The following is a 22756-nucleotide window of genomic DNA, read 5'->3' on the forward strand; positions in this document are numbered from 1 at the left end:
TTGTGTCCTGCGAATTGTCGCGCTTCTTCGATTCTCCGACGCGGCGTGATGAAAACTTGCGTTGCAACTTTCTCGAATTAATTGCAACGCAAATTGTGACGGTGTCGTAAGTGTAATGGATTAATTAAAAAAAAAAAAATTTATGGCGAAGCGAAATAAAATTTTATAATGACGTAGGTATAAATATCTTTCTCTCGAATTTTGTCATCTCTCTTTTTTTTTAATGATTTTTCAGAATTTAGTCCATTATACTTAATTGTATACTGTTGTAAAACAATATTTTACGATTTTAAAAAGAGTCTGAAAGTTATTTGATCAAATTATGCTAATGAATATATATTGCAGATATTTGCTCATATAACATTTAGTTCACATTTTCTCAATCTTTTCTAGATTCTAAGATCATTATCTAAGTAAAAATTTCTTTTCAAAAATCTTTTTATGACAATTTATATCTTTTCCAAGTCTGTGAATATCTGCATTTAAGATATATTAGATAGATAGAAGTCGCAAGCTTCGTTTGAATTAAAAAAACATAAATCTGCTTCAATTAAAGAATTTTGGCAGATTAAGATCACGAGAAAGAGAGCTCGCGATTCCTTTCCTCAACATCGCGCCGCGTCTTCGAGAATATTACAGTAGCAGGAACGATAGAGACGAGAAACGACCGTCGTTCATCGAAAAGACTTTACGCTCGTCCATTTAATGGCGGAGTCGGCGTTTCTCGATGTCTGACGTGTCGATTTACGCAGAATACCGGATGGTAAGCCGCCGCGATTCCCGAAGAAACCGACGATCCGCCAGGAGGGCGATATACTCATCATGGAGTGCATCCTGGAGGCACATCCGGTGCCGGACATAACGTGGTACCAGGGTCAGAAAACGATCGCCGACAGCAAGCGCGTGAAAATGTTGCGCAAGGCCACCGGCAAGGACACGTACCTGCTGACCCTCGAGATCTCGAATCCGACCAAGGCCGACGGTGGAAATTACCGTTGCAACGCTTTTAACAACTTCGGCGAGAGTAACGCCAACATCTCCCTCAACTTCCAAGGCAAGTCCCCCTCGAAGCGCTCGGGAGGGCTCTCATTGTGATGTCCCGACGATTGTCAAGTTCATCATCTGTATTAAATGTTTCTTTATATATTATCGAATCGTTCAAGAATTCACCGGACTTTTAATTGCGATCAGCGAGATAAGTTTCGAAATTAGAGACAGCTCGATATTTTCCATATATATTTTTTTCGTTCGAAAAATCAAAGTTGTAAATAGTTCGGACAATGAGATCCCTCCTGTCGACTTCGTTCGTCCATATCGAATCCCGAAATCGACTTTCTTCGAGACTCCTTCGTGCGAAATATAAATACATTCTATGATCGCACTTCCGGTAAAGACGACAAGCGATTTCTTTCGATGAAAAGATCGCGTCGATCGCGACGAATCGGTTCCACCAGGTAAGCACAGCCGCGCTATTGCTAACCAATCGTGAAAGTCTCTGTAAGTTCGCTTCGTAACTCTCATTAAGCTGCCAACAACACGACTAACGTCATCAGAAATCGCGCGGTCGCGAGTCGTCATCGATGACCCGCGACCGCGACGGAGATCGCGCTTCCGGTGTCCTAATGCGCACCCGGAAGCGACGCTCGTATCTTCGTCGACGACGTCTAACCGTGGATCTTTCCAAGATGCAGAGGAGGGCGCGGGTTTCGCTCCGTCCTTTGTCGAGAAACCTCGCATCATCCCGAACGAGAACGGTACGCTGATCACCATGAAGTGCAAGTGCAAGGCGAACCCTAAGCCGGAAGTCACGTGGTTCCGCGGCACCAACGTAGTCAAGGAGTCGTCGAAGATCTCGATCAAGACCAAGACAGTCGAAGAGGACATCTACGAACTTATCATGGAAATAAAGGTCATTCTTTGAATGTGACTTCTTTAAAAACGATTCTGATTATTTCTTTTAATTATAAGTATTAAAATAAATGTATGTCTTTAAAATTCTTAAACATTTAGAATCTCGATATAATTTTTATATATTATTTTATATATTATAAATCTTTGGTTCTCTATAAAATTTACAAATAATATTTTTTAAATGATTGGGATATCATATAGATGATATGATGGGATGTCTAATTACATTTTATAAATTCTTGACTTAGTGAAATCATTTTAAATTGTTCTTGGCAACAACAGGATCCGTCAGGACCGGATGGCGGGACGTACAGGTGTCACGTGAAGAATGAACACGGCGAAAGCAACGCCAATCTGAATTTGAATATCGAAGCGGAACCGGAGCCGGAAGGAGACGGACCGACGTTCGTGGAGAAGCCGCGAATACAATCGCAAAACAAAGGCAAGCTCGTTATCATGGACTGTAAGGTGAAGGCGAAGCCGAAACCGCAGATTGTGTGGACCCTCGCTGGCAAGGTGGTGAAAGAATCATCGAAGATTTCCATCAGCATCGTCCAAGAGAAGGAGGACATCTACTACATCAAATTGAGCCTGAACGATCCAGGACCAGACGATTCCGGTCTCTACAAGTGCAACATCAAGAACGAGCTCGGCGAACTCAGCGCCAATCTTACGTTGAACGTCGAAAGTAAGTTTTTTCTTTCTGCTTTCTTTAAATTAAATTTTACATAACACGTATATAATGTTATCATCTCTAATCTAATTGTAAAAAATGATTTTAGAATTAAATTCGAATAGGTACACTAATTATCATAATAATTTCGATCATGATTTCAGTTATACCCGTAATTAAGGAGAAGCCGAAAGTTGTGAAGATTGTTAAAAAGAAGACCGTGGTGGTCGAATGCCACGTTCTTTCCCAATTTGCGCCCGACTGCACCTGGTTTAAGGAAAGTCAAGCCGTTAAACAGGATAACAGGCACAAGTATCATGTCGAGCAAGTCAAAGAAGTAAGTTCTATTATATAATATAAAATTACATTGCGATAAAATTAATAAAATCATAAATAATCAGAAAAAGAGTTGTAGTTATAATTTAGAAGCAGAATTTTTTTTTTATTTTTACTAGCACTGATACATCGTGTGTAACTGTAAAAGTAGCAATTGAAAAACTTTTCGACACATGCTATGATATTATAATATAATTAGTTTTTAAAAAATTATTTTACATTTGATAAACAAATTTTTTTCGAACGTAGGGTGAATTTACCGTCAAACTCGAAATCGAACAAATGACAACGACAGACAAAGGCGTGTACAAATTAGTGGCACGCAACGAAAAGGGAGAAGCTACATCGCAAGTAGTGGAAGTGACAGAAATTCCAGATCAAGGAGAGAAACCGAAAATTGTTACCGGCCTCAAATCAATTGTAAATATTTTTAAAACAAATTTTTTTTAAATAAAAAAAAGAGATTATTAAAATTCTTTTCTTAATTAATTTAATCTTCTATCTTTTATTGCCAGACTGTCGAGGAAGGCAAGACGGTCGAACTCATTGCCATTCTCTCAACGCAAGATCGGAAAGTCACCGTCACGTGGTACAGGTATGTGTTTAATAAAAATAAGCTGTTTTTATTAATGTGATATTTTTATAATATGTATAATTATTTAAAAAATTGTATTTTATATCATAAAAATAAATAATCTATAAATAACTAATGTTTACTGAGAAATAATTTGATTAATATCTTATAGTTGACAATTTTTTACTTTTTACATATTATGAATTTTCTTACGAAATTTTCGCGGCTACTTTATAATAATTGACGCGATACAATGCAGAGATTCGACGGTCGTCAAAGCGACGAAGGACATCATGATTTCCTTCAATGGCCTGGATATGAAACTGACCATCACCTCAGCATCGACAGAATTCTCAGGAACGTATAAAGTCGTCGTAAGCAACGAATATGGACAAAACGAATCGTCGGCTCGACTCGTCGTTAAAGTAAGTAATTTTGTTTGTTCTGAATTATATTTTAATCGTGAACTACATCTATATCGAGAGATACATGGATGCAAATTCTCGTTAAAATTCCTTATCTATTTTTATGTAAATCCCGTATTCCAACATGGATTCAAAGAAATTTTAGGTCTTTCCGTGAAAGATCAGCATGTTGAATTAAAATTAAGAGTCATCCCTTTTTTTACGTAAATCCGAAATATATATGAATGTGAATAATTATAAAATAATTCAATTTTAATATCCTTATAAAAAAATTGACATGTTGGTTGAAGCAAAATTTTAGAATTTTTGTGTATTTAAACCAATATTTTTGCAATGATTTCGATGATCATTTGTGAATGAGATATGTTTCCCCCATGTCGCATGCAAACCCTTCATTAAATTGCAGAAGAAAGAGGAGAAGAAGAAAGACGAAGAGGAGGAGGAAAAGAAAAAGAAAAAGGTGGAGAAGAAAGAAGAGAAGAAAGAGGAAGAGAAAAAGGTGGAAAAGAAGGTCGAAGAGAAAAAAGAGGAAAAGAAAGAGGAGAAGGTAGCGATCGATTATATGAGCGGATTAATCAAAATTTTATTTTTATTTAATTTTTATTTAATTTTCCGTTGCTCCCCCTTATTCCCTTTTCCATTAATATACTTTCTTGTGATTAACAAAATATTCTTACACTGACTACAAACAACGTAATACAGATGCAGAAAGATCGATCGTTTTGCAAAGTTTAATAGAGACGTCTTTTTATCTTCGCAACTATCTAAAAATAATTACTATTATAATAAAAAAAATAACGTTTTAAAAAATAATTCTTTTAGGAAAGAAATTTATGTTTAGGTAATTATTTATTTTGATTGATAATTGATATTTAAGTAAATTATAGATTTTAAAGTTGCATTAAAGTAATGTGCTTATATAAATCGTAAAAACGATCGATCTTTCAATCCCTCGACGCGACAATTGTCATATTGTTGAACACTTCTCTCGACACGAAAGGTAATAAGTTCGGTATGGGACGACGAGGATGAAGGATCAGAGGAAGAATATGAGGAAGAAGAAGAAGAGGAAGAAGTGGTGAGTGTAATTGAGTCCAGTATTATCAGCACAGAAGCCATTTTCGAGGAATCGGACTCTGAAGTTATATCTCGCGTCGAGGTACATACACACATATATACATACATACACAAACATATACCGACACTAATATATAGATTCCATCTTTTTTCAATTTAGAACTCTTTTTTATTCAATAATATAACATAGTTTGATAATAATATATTGTTCTTCTTTTGACGAGATAACATCAATTTTACATTATTTGATTTTATTTTCAAATAAATTATCCAATAAAGTTTTTATTATATGTTATATAATTATATAAATTATGAATTTATTTAAACTATTTTTTTGTTTCTTTTATACAAACTAATTAAATTTAAATTACGTCATGCGCATATTTTCTCTTCATAGGATAAATCATTTTTTTCTTCTGTTATTTTCAAGGATAAACCCGATCTGAAACCGAATGGTATCTATAAACCAGGGGTTGGGAAGGTACGATGCAATTACTTTTTTTAATTTAAAAAAATTAAGTACAAAATCTACGAAAAGAGAACAGTACATAATCAGAACACTTTACACTACGATAATAATTATTAATGGTTTCTGCACTTTCCTATTCACCTATCATAATTTTTGTTTGTATCTATTTTGTCATCTGTTATACCTTTACCTTGTCGCTTATGTGTACTGTGTGTGCCAGAATATTTATAAAAGTTTTTTATATTTATATAGTGTACACAAAGATATATATTATAGATAATAGTCTTTTAGTTGATTAGTTAATGAAATGAATTTATAATTATTAATTATTATTAAAAAAATAATTAAATAATTTAAAAAATTATTCAAAATAATATATAAAAAATATTTAGAAATATATTATATAAAATATTATATAAAATATACAAAGAAAAATAAAGATACATTTTGTTTCAGAAAATGGAGATCTTACAGGTGAGTGTAAAGTATCGGAAGCTTGAACTCATTGTCAGCTAAAATTTGGTGTCATGTATGCGCTCGAAAAGTAATTCTGCTCGAACAAATTTAACAATTTGTTCTGCGGCTTGAAGCTTTTGGCAAAATATTTCGCCAATTTGCAAGATATAGATGTGTGTAAACTGCTGCAAGCAGTTTCTTTCTTGCAGCTGTAAAGATCTTATTTTGCAGCTGTAAAATTATCTTTATGCAATTAATATTTATTAGTTTTGCGCCATGTGTGTATCTCTGCTTATATTATTTTATTTTTCGCAGTATATTCGCTTATGATTTCGGCTTATCCGCTATGTTTCTTCGAACGAGTCTCTTGTGCGCTTTAAAAGCAACCGCTTTATTTTACTTTGCTTAAGAAATGCAGGTTTTCGAAAACTCATAAGAAAGCGTATTCTTCCTCAAATCCCAGAAGCTGGTTCCTTTAAAATTACCTTACACTGATATATAAGATTTAATCTTGTTATCTCGCTATTCGAATTTTTGCATGCTTGGCTTTCTTTTCGCATTGCATGTATCTGTGCATGAAATTTAGCAAACATAGAAAAATATCGAAACTTTAGGCTAGTTAAAATTGAATATTATTTTAAATTGTATTTGTGCTTTCTTGTATTTTTGACATTATTACTTATGTATTCCAAAACATTACATCAGTGTAATACTTTGCTAACGTCATTTTATTTCTTTGCATATGCAGAAGGACGAAGAAATCGTAAATAATGTTGAAGAAAAAAAATCTATTAAGGTAAGAACATAATCTAATATTTGTTTTTTTCTCTATTTTTGTCTTAATTACTAGCTTGCTTAAATATTATCATGAAAATAATATATAACGACTAATTTACATTATTTATATTTTCGTTTATAGAAAAAACTCGCCGAGAAAATTGAAGACAAAAAAGAAGAGGAAAAGGTGAGTGCGATTATCTTCGCAAATATAATTTATTTGTTGTTATTATTCTAATTGACTGTCTCTTAAAATTTTAATTTTTTTTCTCCAGAAAAAGATTATAAAGAAACAAGAGACCGAATCCAAAGAGGTGAATATAATTCGCACACACTAACTATGCAGTCACACAATTCAACTTATTGTAAATTAATTTTTTAATTTGTATTATATATGTGATATTATTTATATAGGTATCTCAAGAAGCCACGCTTAAAGCCGAGAAAACTGTAGCAGCTCGTAAAGAGTCAGTCAGCAGAGTGAGCATCAATCATCAGTTATTTGAAAGGATAATTATACGGATTTTACAAAGACAAGTTTTACACGCAAATTGTTATATTTCAGGTGGAAGAACTCAAGACAGAAAGCCGTCGCAGCTCGATTATCAAGACTCAGGTATGAGAAAATATTGTTATAATATTGAATCTTGTAAATATAGCTTTGCAAGCTATGACTATAAAATAGTTCATTCTATACTACTAGATACATATTTTTTTTTCTACTATATAAACTTTTATTTTTGTTTATTTTATTATCATTGTACAGATAACGGATGATGGCACTGAAACACCACGACGTCTTTCTATACAGAAGGTACACATACACATTTGTATACACGTATCACATACAGACATTGCCAAGTACAATTACAAACAATTTTACGACACTACTTTTTTTGAAAAAAATATTAAAAATATAAAAATATTAAATTTTATTATTATTATTATATTATTTGAATGAAATAAGCAATTATAATATCGAATAAATAATAGATCAAAACATCATTATATAACATATTATATAAAATATTATATAAAAACATATTATATAAAAATAGTTGACTTTATAATAATTAAATGTAATAATAATTGTTTTAATTAATCTTACTTTGAGATAAAAATAAAAAATATTGGTTATATTATATAAGTTAAAATACTAAGGTATTATAGTATGATATTAGTACGATGTATTTGAACTGATATTAGAGAGAGATATTTATTTACATTTTAATTTATTTAGACGGAGGAAGAAGTCAAAGTGGAAAGCAGACGATCCTCTGTCATAGAAAAGAAGAAAGCAACTGTCGAAAAGGTAATAAAGAAAAGAAAAAAATATATATCAAGTTTTCAATTAGTTATACAATGTGCTAACAAAATGTTTTATTGCTAATTAACTGATTAGTTAGTTATTACCATTAGTTATGATTTTTGATAAACAAAGTAAGTATATAATATACCTTCTCAAAATTGACGTAAGAAGGGATTTACATAATATTTTATACTAATTAACTTTTTCTTAATTTATTAAAAGCTAGATATTCGGTATTTTGTTATTTGTTAGAGCAGCCTGTCTTAATTCAAGTCATAAATATTTATTTTTCTTCAGTAGTTTTTTAAATAATTTTTACATAGTTTTTGTAGAGCTTTTAAAGCGTAATTTTACAATAACATAATAATAAATACATGATTATAATTGTAGATATAATTTATTCATACACTCTATGAAATCTTATATAAATATATGATACAGAAGTTAGGATACACTTGTTTATAAAAATCACTTAAACGTCGAAACTAGAGATTCGCATTATAGCTGTATATCTGTGAAAGAAACAAGCGAGAAAGATTTATGTCGCATCGTTACAGAATATATCCGTATTTAGGCCAAAGGCTATTTCGTAAACAATTGAGATACATTATACATAATTACTTATACATAATTTAATCACATCAATTAATCTATTTTTTATTGTTTTTTTATACTGGAACAACTGTCTTTCCAGAACATACTTACATCGAAGACCAAGCCACACATACACGCACCCGACGAAAAAATTCAGGTACATGATGACACATATTACTCTCAATCGTACATTATTCATTAAAATAGCATACATTACACTGCGTAATTTTAGGATATTTGGTCGTCTAAACCGACAGGGCGCGATAAGGATAAACCGGTAAGAAATTACGAGGCGTTTGATGTATCTATCGTTATACTATTCGTTGCACGAATTTTGAGATACGTAATATAAAAAATAAAATATCAGAAAACAGTCAAAGTAATCTCGTATATTCGTGAAATCGATCGTAAGCTGAAATATATTTCGCATTATACATATAACTTGAACATATATATTTTATTTAATATAGTTTCTTTTAAAAAAGAACGAATATTTTTAAATGTTTGGGGTAAAAGATAATATCGAGATATAAACTTTTTAGGATACATCTCAAGCTGCGATTAAGCCAAGCGTGCGCGATTCGGATGATGAACTTGAGGTATATAAAAAGAAATTATATACACACACATATAGTATAAATTATATAATAAGAACTATTTTATTTATATTTATTTTATAAACGCGTTATTATACATCTTATCAACACTATCAATTTTAGGATGCGTGGAGAATTCATAATCCGGGAGAACGTGATAATGAATCTGCGCCACATTACAGAGTATGCGAATATATTATACTTATTACACTTACACATTTTAATCTCAAAGCATATAATACTTTCATATTATTTAACATTAATATTATTTTAGGATACATTACCAGACAAGACACACAAACCTTACCCACAAAAGAAATTTGACGTCAGATCGAAAGATAAAACACTTCCACTTGATACAACGATAAAGAAAACACATCCGCAGAAATCTGACGAGAAAATTAGGGTAAAATTAGAAATCGCGTTAAATGAAAAAATTCTCAAATTAATTCTTAATTAAAAAGTTTTTAATTAATTCACAAAAATTTTTTGCAAATAGTTGGAATTATTTTTTTACAAGAGAATATAAAATTTTAAATATATTATTTTTAGGATGCTCTGACAGAAAAAACACATTTGCCTGACACATCTACGAGTAAAACACTTCCACATAAAATCGGCGAAGTTTCAGAAGATAAGACACTTTTACGTGACACACCCACACATACAATACATCCGCAGAAATCTGATAAAGAGATTGAGGTATAGAAACCGTATTATTGTATAAGCATGAAAAACATATTCATAAAAAAAAACAATGATTTTAAGACATTTGGGCGAGTAAAAAACGCCGTACTGATTTTAAAAAACGTGACAAATATATCTAAATTATAAATATTTTTTATAAGGTATTATAAAACTTTGAATATATTATTTTAGGATACTCCGAAAGAGAAAACATATTTGCGTGACACATCCACGAGCAAAACACTTCCCCATAAAATCGACGAAGTTTCAAAAGATAAAACACTTCCACGTGACACACCCACGCACAAAATACATCCGCAGAAATCTGACGAAGAGATTGAGGTAGAGAAATCGTATTGTCGCGCATAATCAACATAAATTATTTATCTTTAAAAACATGAATTTTTTAGGACATTTGGGCGAGTAAAAAGCGTGATACTGACTCTAAAAAACATGACAATGTGTGCAAATATATCTAAATCCTAAATAATTTTCGCAAGTAGCTCAAAAATTTTTGATTATAAAATTTTAAATATATTATTTTAGGATACTCCGAAAGAGAAAACATATTTGCCTGACACATCTACGAGCAAAACACTTCCACATAAAATCGACGAAGTTTTAAAAGATAAAACACTTTCACGTGACACACTCACACATAAAATACATCATGACGAAGTATGCAAATATATCTAAATCCTACATATTTTTCGCAAGTAGCACAAAATTTTTTACAAAAGATTAAAACTTTAAATATATTATTTTAGGATACTCCGAAAGAGAAAACATATTTGCGTGACACAACTACGAGCAAAACACTTCCGCATAAAATTGACGAAGTTTCAAAAGATAAAACACTTCCACGTGACACACCCACACATAAAATACATCGTGACGAAGTATGCAAATATATCTAAATCCTAAATATTTTTCGCAAGTAGCACAACATTTTTTACAAAAGATTAAAACTTTAAATATATTATTTTAGGATACTCCGAAAGAGAAAACATATTTGCGTGACACAACTACGAGCAAAACACTTCCGCATAAAATTGACGAAGTTTCAAAAGATAAAACACTTCCACGTGACACACCCACACATAAAATACATCGTGACGAAGTATGCAAATATATCTAAATCCTAAATATTTTTCGCAAGTAGCACAAAATTTTTTACAAAAGATTAAAACTTTAAATATATTATTTTAGGATACAAAAGATTAAAACTTTAAATATATTATTTTAGGATACTCCGAAAGAGAAAACATATCTGCGTGACACAACTACGAGCAAAACACTTCCGCATAAAATTGACGAAGTTTCCAAAGATAAAACACTTCCACGTGACACACCCACACATAAAATACATCGTGACGAAGTATGCAAATATATCTAAATCTTAAATAATTTTCGCAAGTAGCTCACAAATTTTTGATATGAGATAATAAAATTCTAAATATATTATTTTAGATTACTCCGAAAGAGGAAACATATTTGCGTGACACAATTACGAGCAAAATACTTCCGCATAAAATTGACGAAGTTTCCAAAGATAAAACACTTCCACGTGACACATCTACGCACAAAATACATCCGCAGAAATCTGACGAAGAGATTGAGGTATAGAAATCGTATTGTCACGCATAATCGGCATAAATTATTTATCTTTAAAAACATCAATTTTTTTAGGACATTTGGGCAAGTGAAAAGCGCGATACTGAACCTAAAAAACGTGACAAAGTATGCAAATATATCTAAATCTTAAATAATTTTCGCAAGTAGCTCATACATTTTTGATATAAGATTATAAAATTTTTAATATATTATTATAGGATACTCCGAAAGAAAAAACATATTTGCTTGACACATCTACGAGCAAAACACTTCCACATAAAATCGATGAAGTTTCAAAAGATAAAACACTTCCACGTGACACACTCACACATAAAATACATCGTGACAAAGTATGCAAATATATCTAAATCCTAAATAATTTTTGCAAGTAGCTCAAAAATTTTTAATTATAAAATTTTAAATATATTATTTTAGGATACTCCGAAAGAGAAAACATATTTGCCTGACACATCTACGAGCAAAACACTTCCGCATAAAATTGACGAAGTTTTCAAAGATAAAACACTTCCACGTGACACACCCACACATAAAATACATCGTGACGAAGTATGCAAATATATCTAAATCCTAAATATTTTTTGCAAGTAGCACAAAATTTTTTATAAAGGATTAAAACTTTAAATATATTATTTTAGGATACTCCGAAAGAGAAAACATATTTGCGTGACACAACTACGAGCAAAACACTTCCGCATAAAATTGACGAAGTTTTCAAAGATAAAACACTTCCACGTGACACACTCACACATAAAATACATCGTGACGAAGTATGCAAATATATCTAAATCCTAAATATTTTTTGCAAGTAGCACAAAATTTTTTATAAAGGATTAAAACTTTAAATATATTATTTTAGGATACTCCGAAAGAGAAAACATATTTGCGTGACACAACTACGAGCAAAACACTTCCGCATAAAATTGACGAAGTTTTCAAAGATAAAACACTTCCACGTGACACACTCACACATAAAATACATCGTGACGAAGTATGCAAATATATCTAAATCCTAAATATTTTTTGCAAGTAGCACAAAATTTTTTATAAAGGATTAAAACTTTAAATATATTATTTTAGGATACTCCGAAAGAGAAAACATATCTGCGTGACACAACTACGAGCAAAACACTTCCGCATAAAATTGATGAAATTTCAAAAGATAAAACACTTCCACGTGACACACCCACACATAAAATACATCGTGACGAAGTATGCAAATATATCTAAATCCTAAATAATTTTCGCAAGTAGCTCAAAAATTTTTTATTATAAAATTTTAAATATATTATTTTAGGATACTCCGAAAGAGAAAACATATTTGCCTGACACATCTACGAGCAGAACACTTCCGCATAAAATCGATGAAGTTTCAAAAGATAAAACACTTCCACGTGACACACGCACACATAAAATACATCCGCAGAAATCTGACGAAGAGATTGAGGTATAGAAAATATATTGTCGCGCATAATCGTCATAAATTATTTATTTTTAAAACGTCAATTTTTTAGGACATTTGGGCGAGTAAAAAGGATGATACTGACTCTAAAAAACGTGACGAAGTATGCAGATTTAAATGATAAATATTATTCTGGCAAAACTCTTTAGAAAAGATTATACAATTTAAAAAATATATTTTATTTTAGGATACTCCGAAAGAAAAAGTACATTTGCGTGACACACCTACAACTAAAATACTTCCACATAAAATTGATGAAGTTTCAAAAGATAAGACACTTCCACGTGACACACGCATGCATAAAATATATCCGCAGAAATCTGACGAAGAGGTATATAATGCATATGCATATGAAATTGCGTAGGGAACGAGAGTTTACAAAATTTCTCTTATATTTATCTTTTTCGAAATTATTGTTATTTCTAGGATATTTCACCGACTAAGCCGAGAATGCGTGATGTAGATTCCAAAAAACACGACAAAGTACGCGAATATATTTATTAACTAATTATCACTTACGTATATAAATAAGAGAGAGCATCAAAAAGGAAATATATAATATTTTTCATATTATTTAAGGACATATCGAAAGATAAAACACACAAATCCGATGAAGTGAAACACAAGACACTTCCACATGATATAATCACGGCTAAAACACAACCACACAAATCTGACGAAATATTAAAGGTTAAGCCACATCTACACGATATAGACAGAACACATTTACACAAATCTGATGAGAAAGTTGAGGTATATAACACATTTATTACATACACATACATATTTATATATTTTTCCTTAAATAGATAAAATATACATGCATATATATACATATATATATTTTTTTTTTAAATATATTTCTATATATAATATATAATATTGTAGAACAATCAAGTCGAAAGATATTGATTCCAAAATTTGACATTGTAAATTAATTTATTAAATAAATGTCGTATCACCAATAGCGCGAATTTACAAGAGTATATGTAATATTTTAAATCTAATATTATATTCTAGGATTTGCCAAAAGCTAAAGATAAACCACCATCTCGTCGTCAGTCTGACGAAGAAATTGAGGTACACGTGGCACGTTACACTACACATTACATTCTATATAATTTAATTTTTTTACATATTTTTTTAACATCGATATTTTTAGGATATTTGGTCCAAGCAGAAGGAACGTGAACATAGATCACATAAAAATAACGAGGTACATTAAAATATTTTTAATTATTATTGTAGATTGAGTCAACAAGAGAACACAATAATTCAAATACGATATTATTATAGGATTCGCTAAAACCTAAAGATAAACCACTATCTCGTCGACAATCTGACGAAAAAGTCGAGGTACACATTACACATTACACATTACATCACCTTATATAGATTTCTTTATATTTTTTTTAACATCAATACTTTTAGGATATTTGGTCCGAGCGGAAGGAACGTGAACATAAACCGCACAAAAATGACGAGGTACATTACGTAAAACACATTTTAAACGCATAATCTGTATACACTTTTATAAAATATTGGAGATGTCATAAAAGTATCATTATTATAGAATACACCGGTAACTAAAATTAAGAGACGTGTGTCGAAATCTGACGATCGAACTGACGTAGATAGTTCACCTTTGGACAAACCAAAAATACGCGAAGTCAAATCGACGCAAAATAATGAGGTAGATAATAGATGATGAAATAGAATAATAATAATATTCGCATAATAGTGATTCATTGATTCATTTTTTTTATTTATATATATTATTTCTTGATTGGAAGAGAGATAATCGATATAAATCCGAAGTAAATCTGAAACAAAATGTTCTTTCAAAATATAATATGCGCGAAATAAATGCAAAATTATTTTTTATTAAAAATATTCAGTGTTATAATACTTTATGCATACATACGAGATTTTTTTTTGTAAAAATTTTAGGATAAATTGGCGCCGAAAACAAAAGGACGCGATGATAGACACGTCTCACATCATGAGGTACACACATTAAAAACACAAACATATAACAATTCATATAGCAGTTCATACTTTTATATCTTATACTTACACACATGTGGAACATTTTAATAAAGTATATACTGTTATTTTAGGACATCTCAAATCTCACAGACACATCATACAAATCTCCACTCGACCGAGATGTCAAAACTTACTACACACATTACAATTATGTTAGTTAGATTAGATATCATCATATCGCGCACAATATAAACTTTATTATAATTTTTTTTTTCTTAATTGATGTATTATTTTAGGACGTATGGGCACCGAAATCTATCGAACGCGAACAGAAACCCGTCACAGTCGATAAGGTACACGTACATACATATTTATACACGCACACATATTCATACACATTATATAATGAGATAATTAATTATATATAAAATACACATACCATAAAACAATCTATTTTTTAAATATTTTAGGACATTTCTCTCCCTGTCACTAAACCACAAACGCACGAATCCGATGATGATATTGAGGTATAGAATACATACATCTTTTTTTCTCATATTCTTTTTGTACTGATTAATGTAATAAAATAATACGCGATCATAGGATATTTGGGCTTCGATAACCGAGGATGACGCGCCGAAACCTATCAAAATACTAGAGGTACAAAATACGCGAATTGTGTTTAATATCATATTTATTCTGCTACTCGCAATGTAAATCGTAATTTACGTAATTTTTTTATCGGTATTTTAGGATTCGCGGAATTCCAGAGTTACACCGTATAAGAACGGTCGAGACAAAGTCGAGGTAGTATATATTTACAACAATTATTCGCGCGTATATCGTTAAAATATTTTATACTTATTCGGTAATCGGTAATTTTTTAAATCTGTCTATGACATCAACAGGAACCTACATCTACACTTAAACTTACATCCAAACCTAGGAGCAGCATAAGCAAACTCAAGGAATCCACGGTATACACTTTTCACACTCACATTAATAGATACTTAAATAAACACAGTTATATTTTTCTAAATATTAACTTCAATCAATATTGAAATTAATTATATTATATTATATAATTAATATCTCTAGATTTTTTGTATATCTTCATTTATTTTTTACATCCGCCAATTGCGAGAAAGAGGGGGCTCTTCGATTAAATTTGATCTTTTAATATTTTCAGGAGAGTGATATACCTGAACACAAAATAGATGAGAATAAATCCACAAAAGCCAAGGTACACTCACACATACAATTACACGCATTCGAAACACATACAGAATAAGTATACGTATCTTTTTCTTTTCTTTTTATTTTAGAACAAAGACACTGATTCTACACTTGACAAGGAGGAAGTGCCCAAGGTACAAAACTTTATTGGAATATATCGATACATATGACACATTTTTCGACTATTTTATTTTACATTTTTGCGCAATATTTTAGAAAAAGCTGTCCACTAGACGTAGGTCGTCGACTAAATCAACAGAAGGATCTGAGGTATAAAGATCTTCGTAATCTGTCAATGCTATAATCATTGACTCTTTCTCTTTTTCTTTTCACCTTATGTGTTTAATCACGTAATCGATTCTCTTCACTTTTCTCTGCACTATAATCTTTGACACATTCTTTACTTTCTCTCTTTCCCTCTCTTTCTCTGTTATAATCTTCAAAACTATGTCTTTGCAGATATGCGTTGACATTTCCTATCAAGTTAAACATCTTTGTGATATAGTCTCTCCTATTCTTTATGATAACAATTTTCTTCTTCTCTTATGTTCTTCTTCTTTTTGTTCTTCTTCTTCTTCTTGTTCTTCTTTAAATCTCTACAATTTTATTATAAAAATATTGTTCAGGATCAAGAACAAGTTTTGAAACCAAAGAAGAAGAAGAAACCCGTGGATGAGTCTAAGGTACAGGAATACGTATTAATTATATCACAATTATAAATATGTGGAATGAATAAGACTTTAATTATACATTTCACAATGCAGGAAATAATACAATATTTATATAATTATTTATACATTTTTTGATGAGACAAATACTTATTATTAACAATAATTGTGCAACGCCGCTATAATATGCTTTAGAAATATTATTATTATTATTAATATATCATTAGCATGCAAATCTTTTTATGCATTATACTGCAAATTTATAAAATGCAAATAAAAATATAAAACAATATTATCTATTAACATAATTATTTATACAAATTTGTTAATCATAAAATATCTATATATATCTGTATATTTCTGTATATTTCTGTATATTATATATATCTTTTATATATATCTTTTATATACATATAGAGTTTATACATATATAAATAAATATACACTTTCGTATACAACATATATAATAAATCTTACGATAAAATTATTTTTCTAGAAAGAGGAATCGATTACGAAACCAAAAACTCCCGGAAAGCCGGAAACACCTAAGGTACACAAAAGCACACTTTCATATACGGGTACAAGTTGTCTAATATGATTAATTTATTTTAAATCTTTGTTTCATAAAATTAGATTTATATCTCAGAAAAAAAGTGTATGATATTAAATTTATATTTTAAAAACACAGCTTTGAAAACGTTATTACTACGTTTTAGGAGGAAGCTAAGCCTAAACCGGGAGAGGCGAAGGTATACAAAACAATTATACTATTATATTTTTATGCATAACATTTTATCGCTGGCATTTAACACTGTTATTCTTTAATACTTTATATATGTATATATATACAGCTATAATTAAAACATAATGCATAAAATGCAATGAGATACTTTTTTTCCAAGGCCACAAAAACTAGCAGCGATATATTTAACAACATAATGCCATAAAAAAGTGCGTGACTTAAAACATTTCCGTTCACATTTAAACATGTTTCCAACATTTTTAGGTGGAACCAAAAGCCAAACCCAAAGTCGAACCGAAGGTATACGAAAACACTTTTTATATCGAGCTTCTTATCATTGAATTTAATGGATTCAATTATATCATAGCCGATTGAAACGAAAAAGAAAGCGTCATTTAACACGTCTTACACTTTTAGGAGGAACCGAAGGTTAAGCCAAAAGCAGAGGAAGTAAAGGTACACTTACACTATCTTGTAACAAGTATAATTTATGATTGATGGAAAAAATATACAAAATATATAACGAATAAAAACAAATAAATGCAGATAGTTAAACAACACGTGTACACGTTTCAGGAAGTGCCAAAGACCAAGCCAAAAACAGATGAACCAAAGGTACACAAATTATTTATCACACTACGTATTTTAATAACAAAGCTAGTAGTTAGGCTTTTAAAATGAGTCTACACTATAGCGCGATTGACATCAAAAATAAACTGTATCTCATCTTACGTGTATACGCTTTTAGGAGGAACCAAAAGCTAAACTTAAAACGGAGGAAGTAAAGGTACATTAACACTTGTACTCTATCTCGCAACACACATTTATATTACACATCTAAAATAGGAATTATAAAGCACAAGAAAATTAAGCAAAGACAATTAAAAGAAGAATTTAAATAGAGATGTAGTTTTTTTCAATCAATTTCACGCATACATTAAACAAGGCAAAACTAATTTAATACTCAAACACATGCATACACTTTTAGCATGCAACGACACTTAAACCCAAACGAGAAGAAGACAAGATATATTACACGTTTTTTAAAATTATTTCTTTCATTTATGGTTATATTTTTTATTATATTTTATTTATTTTTATATTTTATTTTATACACTTTATACCTTATACACATATATACGTGAATATTACAATTACACGAATACTTTTAGGTCGAGGAAAAGCCTAAGGCTAAACCAGAAGAATTAAAGGTAAACGTAAATGTTGACAAAAAACACACAAAAGACAATATTAGGAAAATTATATGACGAATACGCGATTATGAAATATTATTCCTGCATTTTTAGGAGATACCGAAGACCAAACCTAAGCTAGACGAACTAAAGGTACACAAAACACTTATTACACATGTTACCATTTGTTAATTATTTATTTTTATATTTTATTATATACACTTTATACTTTATACACATATATACGTGAATATTACAATTACATGAACACTTTTAGGTCGAGGAAAAGCCTAAGACTAAACCAGAAGAATTAAAGGTAAACGTAAATGTTGACAAAAAACGCACAAAAGACAATATTAGGAAAATTATATGACGAATACGCGATTATGAAATATTATTCCTACATTTTTAGGAGATATCAAAGGCCAAACCCAAGCTAAACGAACCGAAGGTACACAAAACACTTATTACATACATAACATTCTTAAACTTTATTTAAGTTAATTTTATTTATTTTTATATTTTATTTTATACATTTTATACTTTATACATTTTATACATATATGTGAGTATTACAATTACACGAACACTTTTAGGTTGAGGAAAAGCCTAAGGCTAAACCAGAAGAATTAAAGGTAAACATAAATTTTGACACAGAAACACACAAGAAACAATATTAGGAAAATTATTATATGACGAATCTGCGATTATGAAATATTATTCGTACATTTTTAGGAGATATCGAAAGCCAAACCTAAGCTAGACGAACCGAAGGTATACACAATACACTTATTACATGTTACATTCGTTATAATCCTGAATCAGTAATCATAGTTTTAAATTGCTCGGTCATAATAATCTCGAATTAAATCTTACACATACACTTTTAGGTGGAAGTTAAATCCAAAGCAGAGGAAACAAAGGTACACTTATATCGCTTTAGTCTTACACACATTTGACAACATAGTTTAATTTATTTAAAAGATAACATTCAGCAATTAATAAGACACATTGAAATAGAGAACGTTTTGCTATTTGTAGAAAGAGGAATCCACGACGAAACTTACGGCTAAATCACAAGAAGCAAAGGTACACTTGATATATAATACACATATACATATATATGCAATAGATATTACAATCTAAGATTTACACACATATATAGACATGATTTAAAATTGGATTTGGACAAGTTTTATAAAGGTATGAAATTACATGAGTTTGTGCTTCTGTTTGCAGAAGGAAGAGGAGATCACTAGAAAAAGCCTGAAATCTGTCAAGGTAATTATCATAATTTCCGCAAAACTAAACGATTGCTAACAAAAATCCGAAAATAATTAAGATATAATATATTTTGCATATAACTTGCACATTTTTAAAAATACAATATAATAATATATAATTTAATAATATAAAAAGATATATTCTTGAAATTCTATTTTTAATTCCGAAAGTACTCTATGTAAATATAATTATTAATATAATTATTAAATTTTTCTTTGTTCTAGCAACTCGAGGAAGAAAAGAAAACTCAAGATAAAGTCGAACTTAAGGTAAGTTTATCTCACTCGTCGCATTTATGGACAATCGTTCAATGTAATGTAATCCAATATATTGTTCCCTAGTAGAAGTATAGAAACGATAACGAAATTAGTATGAGTGAATTTTTAATATTTCATCAGTTATCAGTAGAATTTAATTTAGTATTATGAAATTAGGTCCATTAGATTAGCGTTTTTTGTGCATTTTTATTTTTCGAAACGTGAAACGTCCTTGCATGCGAAACACATCAAAAAATATCTATATACCTCACTAGAAACCTATTTTTCCTAAAAATGACGTATTAAATGCAGCCGAAGGATGCCACGGTGACCAAACCAAAATCCCGTATACTACCACCGAAACAGGAAGTTAAAACCGAAAGCTTTCAGGGAATTCAGCTTAAACCTGTTTCGAAGGATTCGAAACAGTCTCAAAAGGCTGAAAATGGCAGGGTGGAACTTAAGGTAGCCCCGCTGAAGGGGATCAACGCAAAAATCTTGCTGCAATCTCTCTATTTGTTGCACTCTATATGTGTTTCTAAACTTCCTTAAATCTCAATATTTACGGCGTCTATTAATTCTCTGCAATTAAGCAGCGCCAAAATATATTTGTGCGCATCTTTGTTTCTGTATGTACTTCGAGATGTTTCTCACACCATATATATTCTCTTAATACAAGCGAAATTAATTTCAGTGTTCTATCTAAATGTTATCTTTCACTCTATCTTTCTCTAGAAACTTATCTTCTCTGTGAATAATATTTATATCCTCTGTATATATATCTCGGTATATTATTTCTATGTTACACTCACATCTTTTATTTCTCTGATATGTTCTAACGTTTCTATAATTTACACATAATCTTCTTCTTATTGTTAATAATAGGATGCGCAGAAAATTTTTTAACGATTGGTACTTTTTTCTCTTTATCTTTTCTCTATCTTCTTCATCACACTCTTCTTCTTTGCTCTGTATAGAGTAAAGAATATTATCTTACTTTATCTATTTAAACTCTTCTGATCTCTTTCATAATTTATGTTATGGATCTGCTATAATCTTAAATAATATATGTCTCTAATAATAAACACATATCAATACTGTAAATATTATGAGATTGTGTTAAACATCTGTGCATTTTGTACGAATGTTTCTTACACTAAACTATTACATATTAACACTATATTCCATATTAAAACTATTACATATTATATATACATACATACATATATATACACACATAATAAATCGATCCAGATAAGATGACTAGTTGTATCTATCTCTACGCACTATTTTTTATATCAATATAACTAGAATCAAGAACTTTTTCTGCAAGAAGAATAAATTTTTATAATCTTTTCTCCCAGAAAAATTGTTGTTAGTAAAATCGTGATTATAATATAAACTCCATGCAAAGGAAATTTTAACATTAAAAAGTAATAAATAATTACAGTTGTTTCCATTCTTACATATTAAATAATTTTGTGGAAAAGTAATACGAGTATATTCGCATTATATATTCATAGAAGATATAATCTATTATTTTTAAAATAAAATTTACTAGAAGAAAGCATAAATATATTGCATTATAAAGAAGTTATTTTATTTTGTTTTATTTTATTTTATTACGATTAAAAAATAGTATTTTTTTATCTTACGTTTGAACAAAAATATATCGTTTCGTGATTCTTGCAATAATTATTCTTATTTATTTTATTACTGGCAAGTTATGGGGAATTGGGAATTAATCAACGTGGTGTTCATCTCCTCACATTTTCATACGATTCTGTATTGCTTATTATTTATCACGCAGAAAACTGAGAAGGCGGAGAAGCTCGATGTGAAGAAGATGAAAGCATCGAAGGCGTCGAAGGAGGCGAGTTACGAACTTCCGGAGATTCCAGATTACGAAAGGGCTACTCTCGAGGCACCACAGAAATTCGATTTCGGCGATTATGTGCCTCGCGATAAGACGAAGCTCGACAGACCGACTACGCAGGTAAGAAAACAATCAAATCTTTTTATATAAACATCATTACATAACAATCATTTCGCGCGACAATCAGAAATATATTAAATAATATTTATAATTATTGCAAAATAGCTATATATATTATATACATATATATGACTATTATGCAATCCCCTTATTAATATGTATATGTATATCCATGTTTTTTATATAAATGTAAACTATATTTTGTACATTATGTCTACGATTTACTGTGATATTTCCAATTAATTAATTTACAGTTTGTAAAGCGAAACGTAATTATTAATTTACACGTCGCGCTTATCTGTATATTTCACGTAGCAAAAATAATTATGAAAAAATTAAATTCAACTAATTAGTGAAAGTATATTTTTTATAAAGTAGATTTATAAACGAATTGTAGCATTAAAAATATTAAT

The 22756-nt window shown here is 30.1% G+C and overlaps 1 protein-coding gene across 50 annotated transcripts in view; it reads left to right on the forward strand.

Annotated features, from left to right (window-relative positions):
• Bent (projectin protein bent) overlaps positions 1-22756 on the forward strand; it is a 105089-nt gene that overhangs the window by 19207 nt on the left and 63126 nt on the right. For 17 of the 50 annotated variants that reach the window (XM_083046943.1, XM_083046931.1, XM_083046950.1 and 14 more), the window contains 76 exons: positions 753-1054; positions 1692-1909; positions 2194-2599; positions 2749-2921; positions 3170-3340; positions 3436-3515; positions 3754-3919; positions 4326-4466; positions 4920-5078; positions 5427-5477; positions 5922-5939; positions 6670-6717; positions 6841-6885; positions 6974-7012; positions 7113-7178; positions 7264-7314; positions 7465-7512; positions 7939-8010; positions 8702-8758; positions 8834-8878; positions 9144-9200; positions 9321-9380; positions 9472-9603; positions 9750-9899; positions 10077-10226; positions 10295-10345; positions 10431-10562; positions 10652-10783; positions 10873-11004; positions 11131-11262; positions 11355-11504; positions 11574-11624; positions 11717-11848; positions 11934-12065; positions 12155-12286; positions 12376-12507; positions 12597-12728; positions 12814-12963; positions 13031-13081; positions 13166-13309; positions 13405-13461; positions 13558-13731; positions 13999-14067; positions 14141-14194; positions 14275-14334; positions 14410-14463; positions 14552-14671; positions 14929-14985; positions 15099-15179; positions 15264-15320; positions 15438-15494; positions 15571-15627; positions 15721-15774; positions 15876-15944; positions 16157-16210; positions 16293-16337; positions 16420-16473; positions 16830-16886; positions 17368-17421; positions 17588-17620; positions 17878-17913; positions 18031-18069; positions 18190-18228; positions 18362-18400; positions 18786-18824; positions 18921-18959; positions 19084-19122; positions 19219-19257; positions 19403-19441; positions 19542-19580; positions 19697-19729; positions 19848-19895; positions 20046-20087; positions 20315-20359; positions 20660-20812; positions 22158-22343. In XM_083046943.1, coding sequence (XP_082903069.1) covers positions 753-1054; positions 1692-1909; positions 2194-2599; positions 2749-2921; positions 3170-3340; positions 3436-3515; positions 3754-3919; positions 4326-4466; positions 4920-5078; positions 5427-5477; positions 5922-5939; positions 6670-6717; positions 6841-6885; positions 6974-7012; positions 7113-7178; positions 7264-7314; positions 7465-7512; positions 7939-8010; positions 8702-8758; positions 8834-8878; positions 9144-9200; positions 9321-9380; positions 9472-9603; positions 9750-9899; positions 10077-10226; positions 10295-10345; positions 10431-10562; positions 10652-10783; positions 10873-11004; positions 11131-11262; positions 11355-11504; positions 11574-11624; positions 11717-11848; positions 11934-12065; positions 12155-12286; positions 12376-12507; positions 12597-12728; positions 12814-12963; positions 13031-13081; positions 13166-13309; positions 13405-13461; positions 13558-13731; positions 13999-14067; positions 14141-14194; positions 14275-14334; positions 14410-14463; positions 14552-14671; positions 14929-14985; positions 15099-15179; positions 15264-15320; positions 15438-15494; positions 15571-15627; positions 15721-15774; positions 15876-15944; positions 16157-16210; positions 16293-16337; positions 16420-16473; positions 16830-16886; positions 17368-17421; positions 17588-17620; positions 17878-17913; positions 18031-18069; positions 18190-18228; positions 18362-18400; positions 18786-18824; positions 18921-18959; positions 19084-19122; positions 19219-19257; positions 19403-19441; positions 19542-19580; positions 19697-19729; positions 19848-19895; positions 20046-20087; positions 20315-20359; positions 20660-20812; positions 22158-22343 — 6901 coding nt within the window. Of the gene's footprint in view, positions 1-752; positions 1055-1685; positions 1910-2193; positions 2600-2748; positions 2922-3169; positions 3341-3435; positions 3516-3753; positions 3920-4325; positions 4467-4919; positions 5079-5426; positions 5478-5921; positions 5940-6669; positions 6718-6840; positions 6886-6973; positions 7013-7112; positions 7179-7263; positions 7315-7464; positions 7513-7938; positions 8011-8701; positions 8759-8833; positions 8879-9143; positions 9201-9320; positions 9381-9471; positions 9604-9749; positions 9900-10076; positions 10227-10294; positions 10346-10430; positions 10563-10651; positions 10784-10872; positions 11005-11130; positions 11263-11354; positions 11505-11573; positions 11625-11716; positions 11849-11933; positions 12066-12154; positions 12287-12375; positions 12508-12596; positions 12729-12813; positions 12964-13030; positions 13082-13165; positions 13310-13404; positions 13462-13557; positions 13732-13998; positions 14068-14140; positions 14195-14274; positions 14335-14409; positions 14464-14551; positions 14672-14928; positions 14986-15098; positions 15180-15263; positions 15321-15437; positions 15495-15570; positions 15628-15720; positions 15775-15875; positions 15945-16156; positions 16211-16292; positions 16338-16419; positions 16474-16829; positions 16887-17367; positions 17422-17587; positions 17621-17877; positions 17914-18030; positions 18070-18189; positions 18229-18361; positions 18401-18785; positions 18825-18920; positions 18960-19083; positions 19123-19218; positions 19258-19402; positions 19442-19541; positions 19581-19696; positions 19730-19847; positions 19896-20045; positions 20088-20314; positions 20360-20659; positions 20813-22157; positions 22344-22756 lie in introns of all 50 variants that reach the window. The other 33 variants (XM_083046979.1, XM_083046984.1, XM_083046956.1 and 30 more) reach the window with 31 other exon arrangements.

This window comes from Prenolepis imparis, unplaced genomic scaffold (assembly GCF_030444845.1).
Source record: "Prenolepis imparis isolate NDT839.2.m4 unplaced genomic scaffold, iyPreImpa1.0 SCAF_9, whole genome shotgun sequence".
Classification (NCBI taxonomy): Eukaryota; Metazoa; Arthropoda; class Insecta; order Hymenoptera; family Formicidae; genus Prenolepis; species Prenolepis imparis.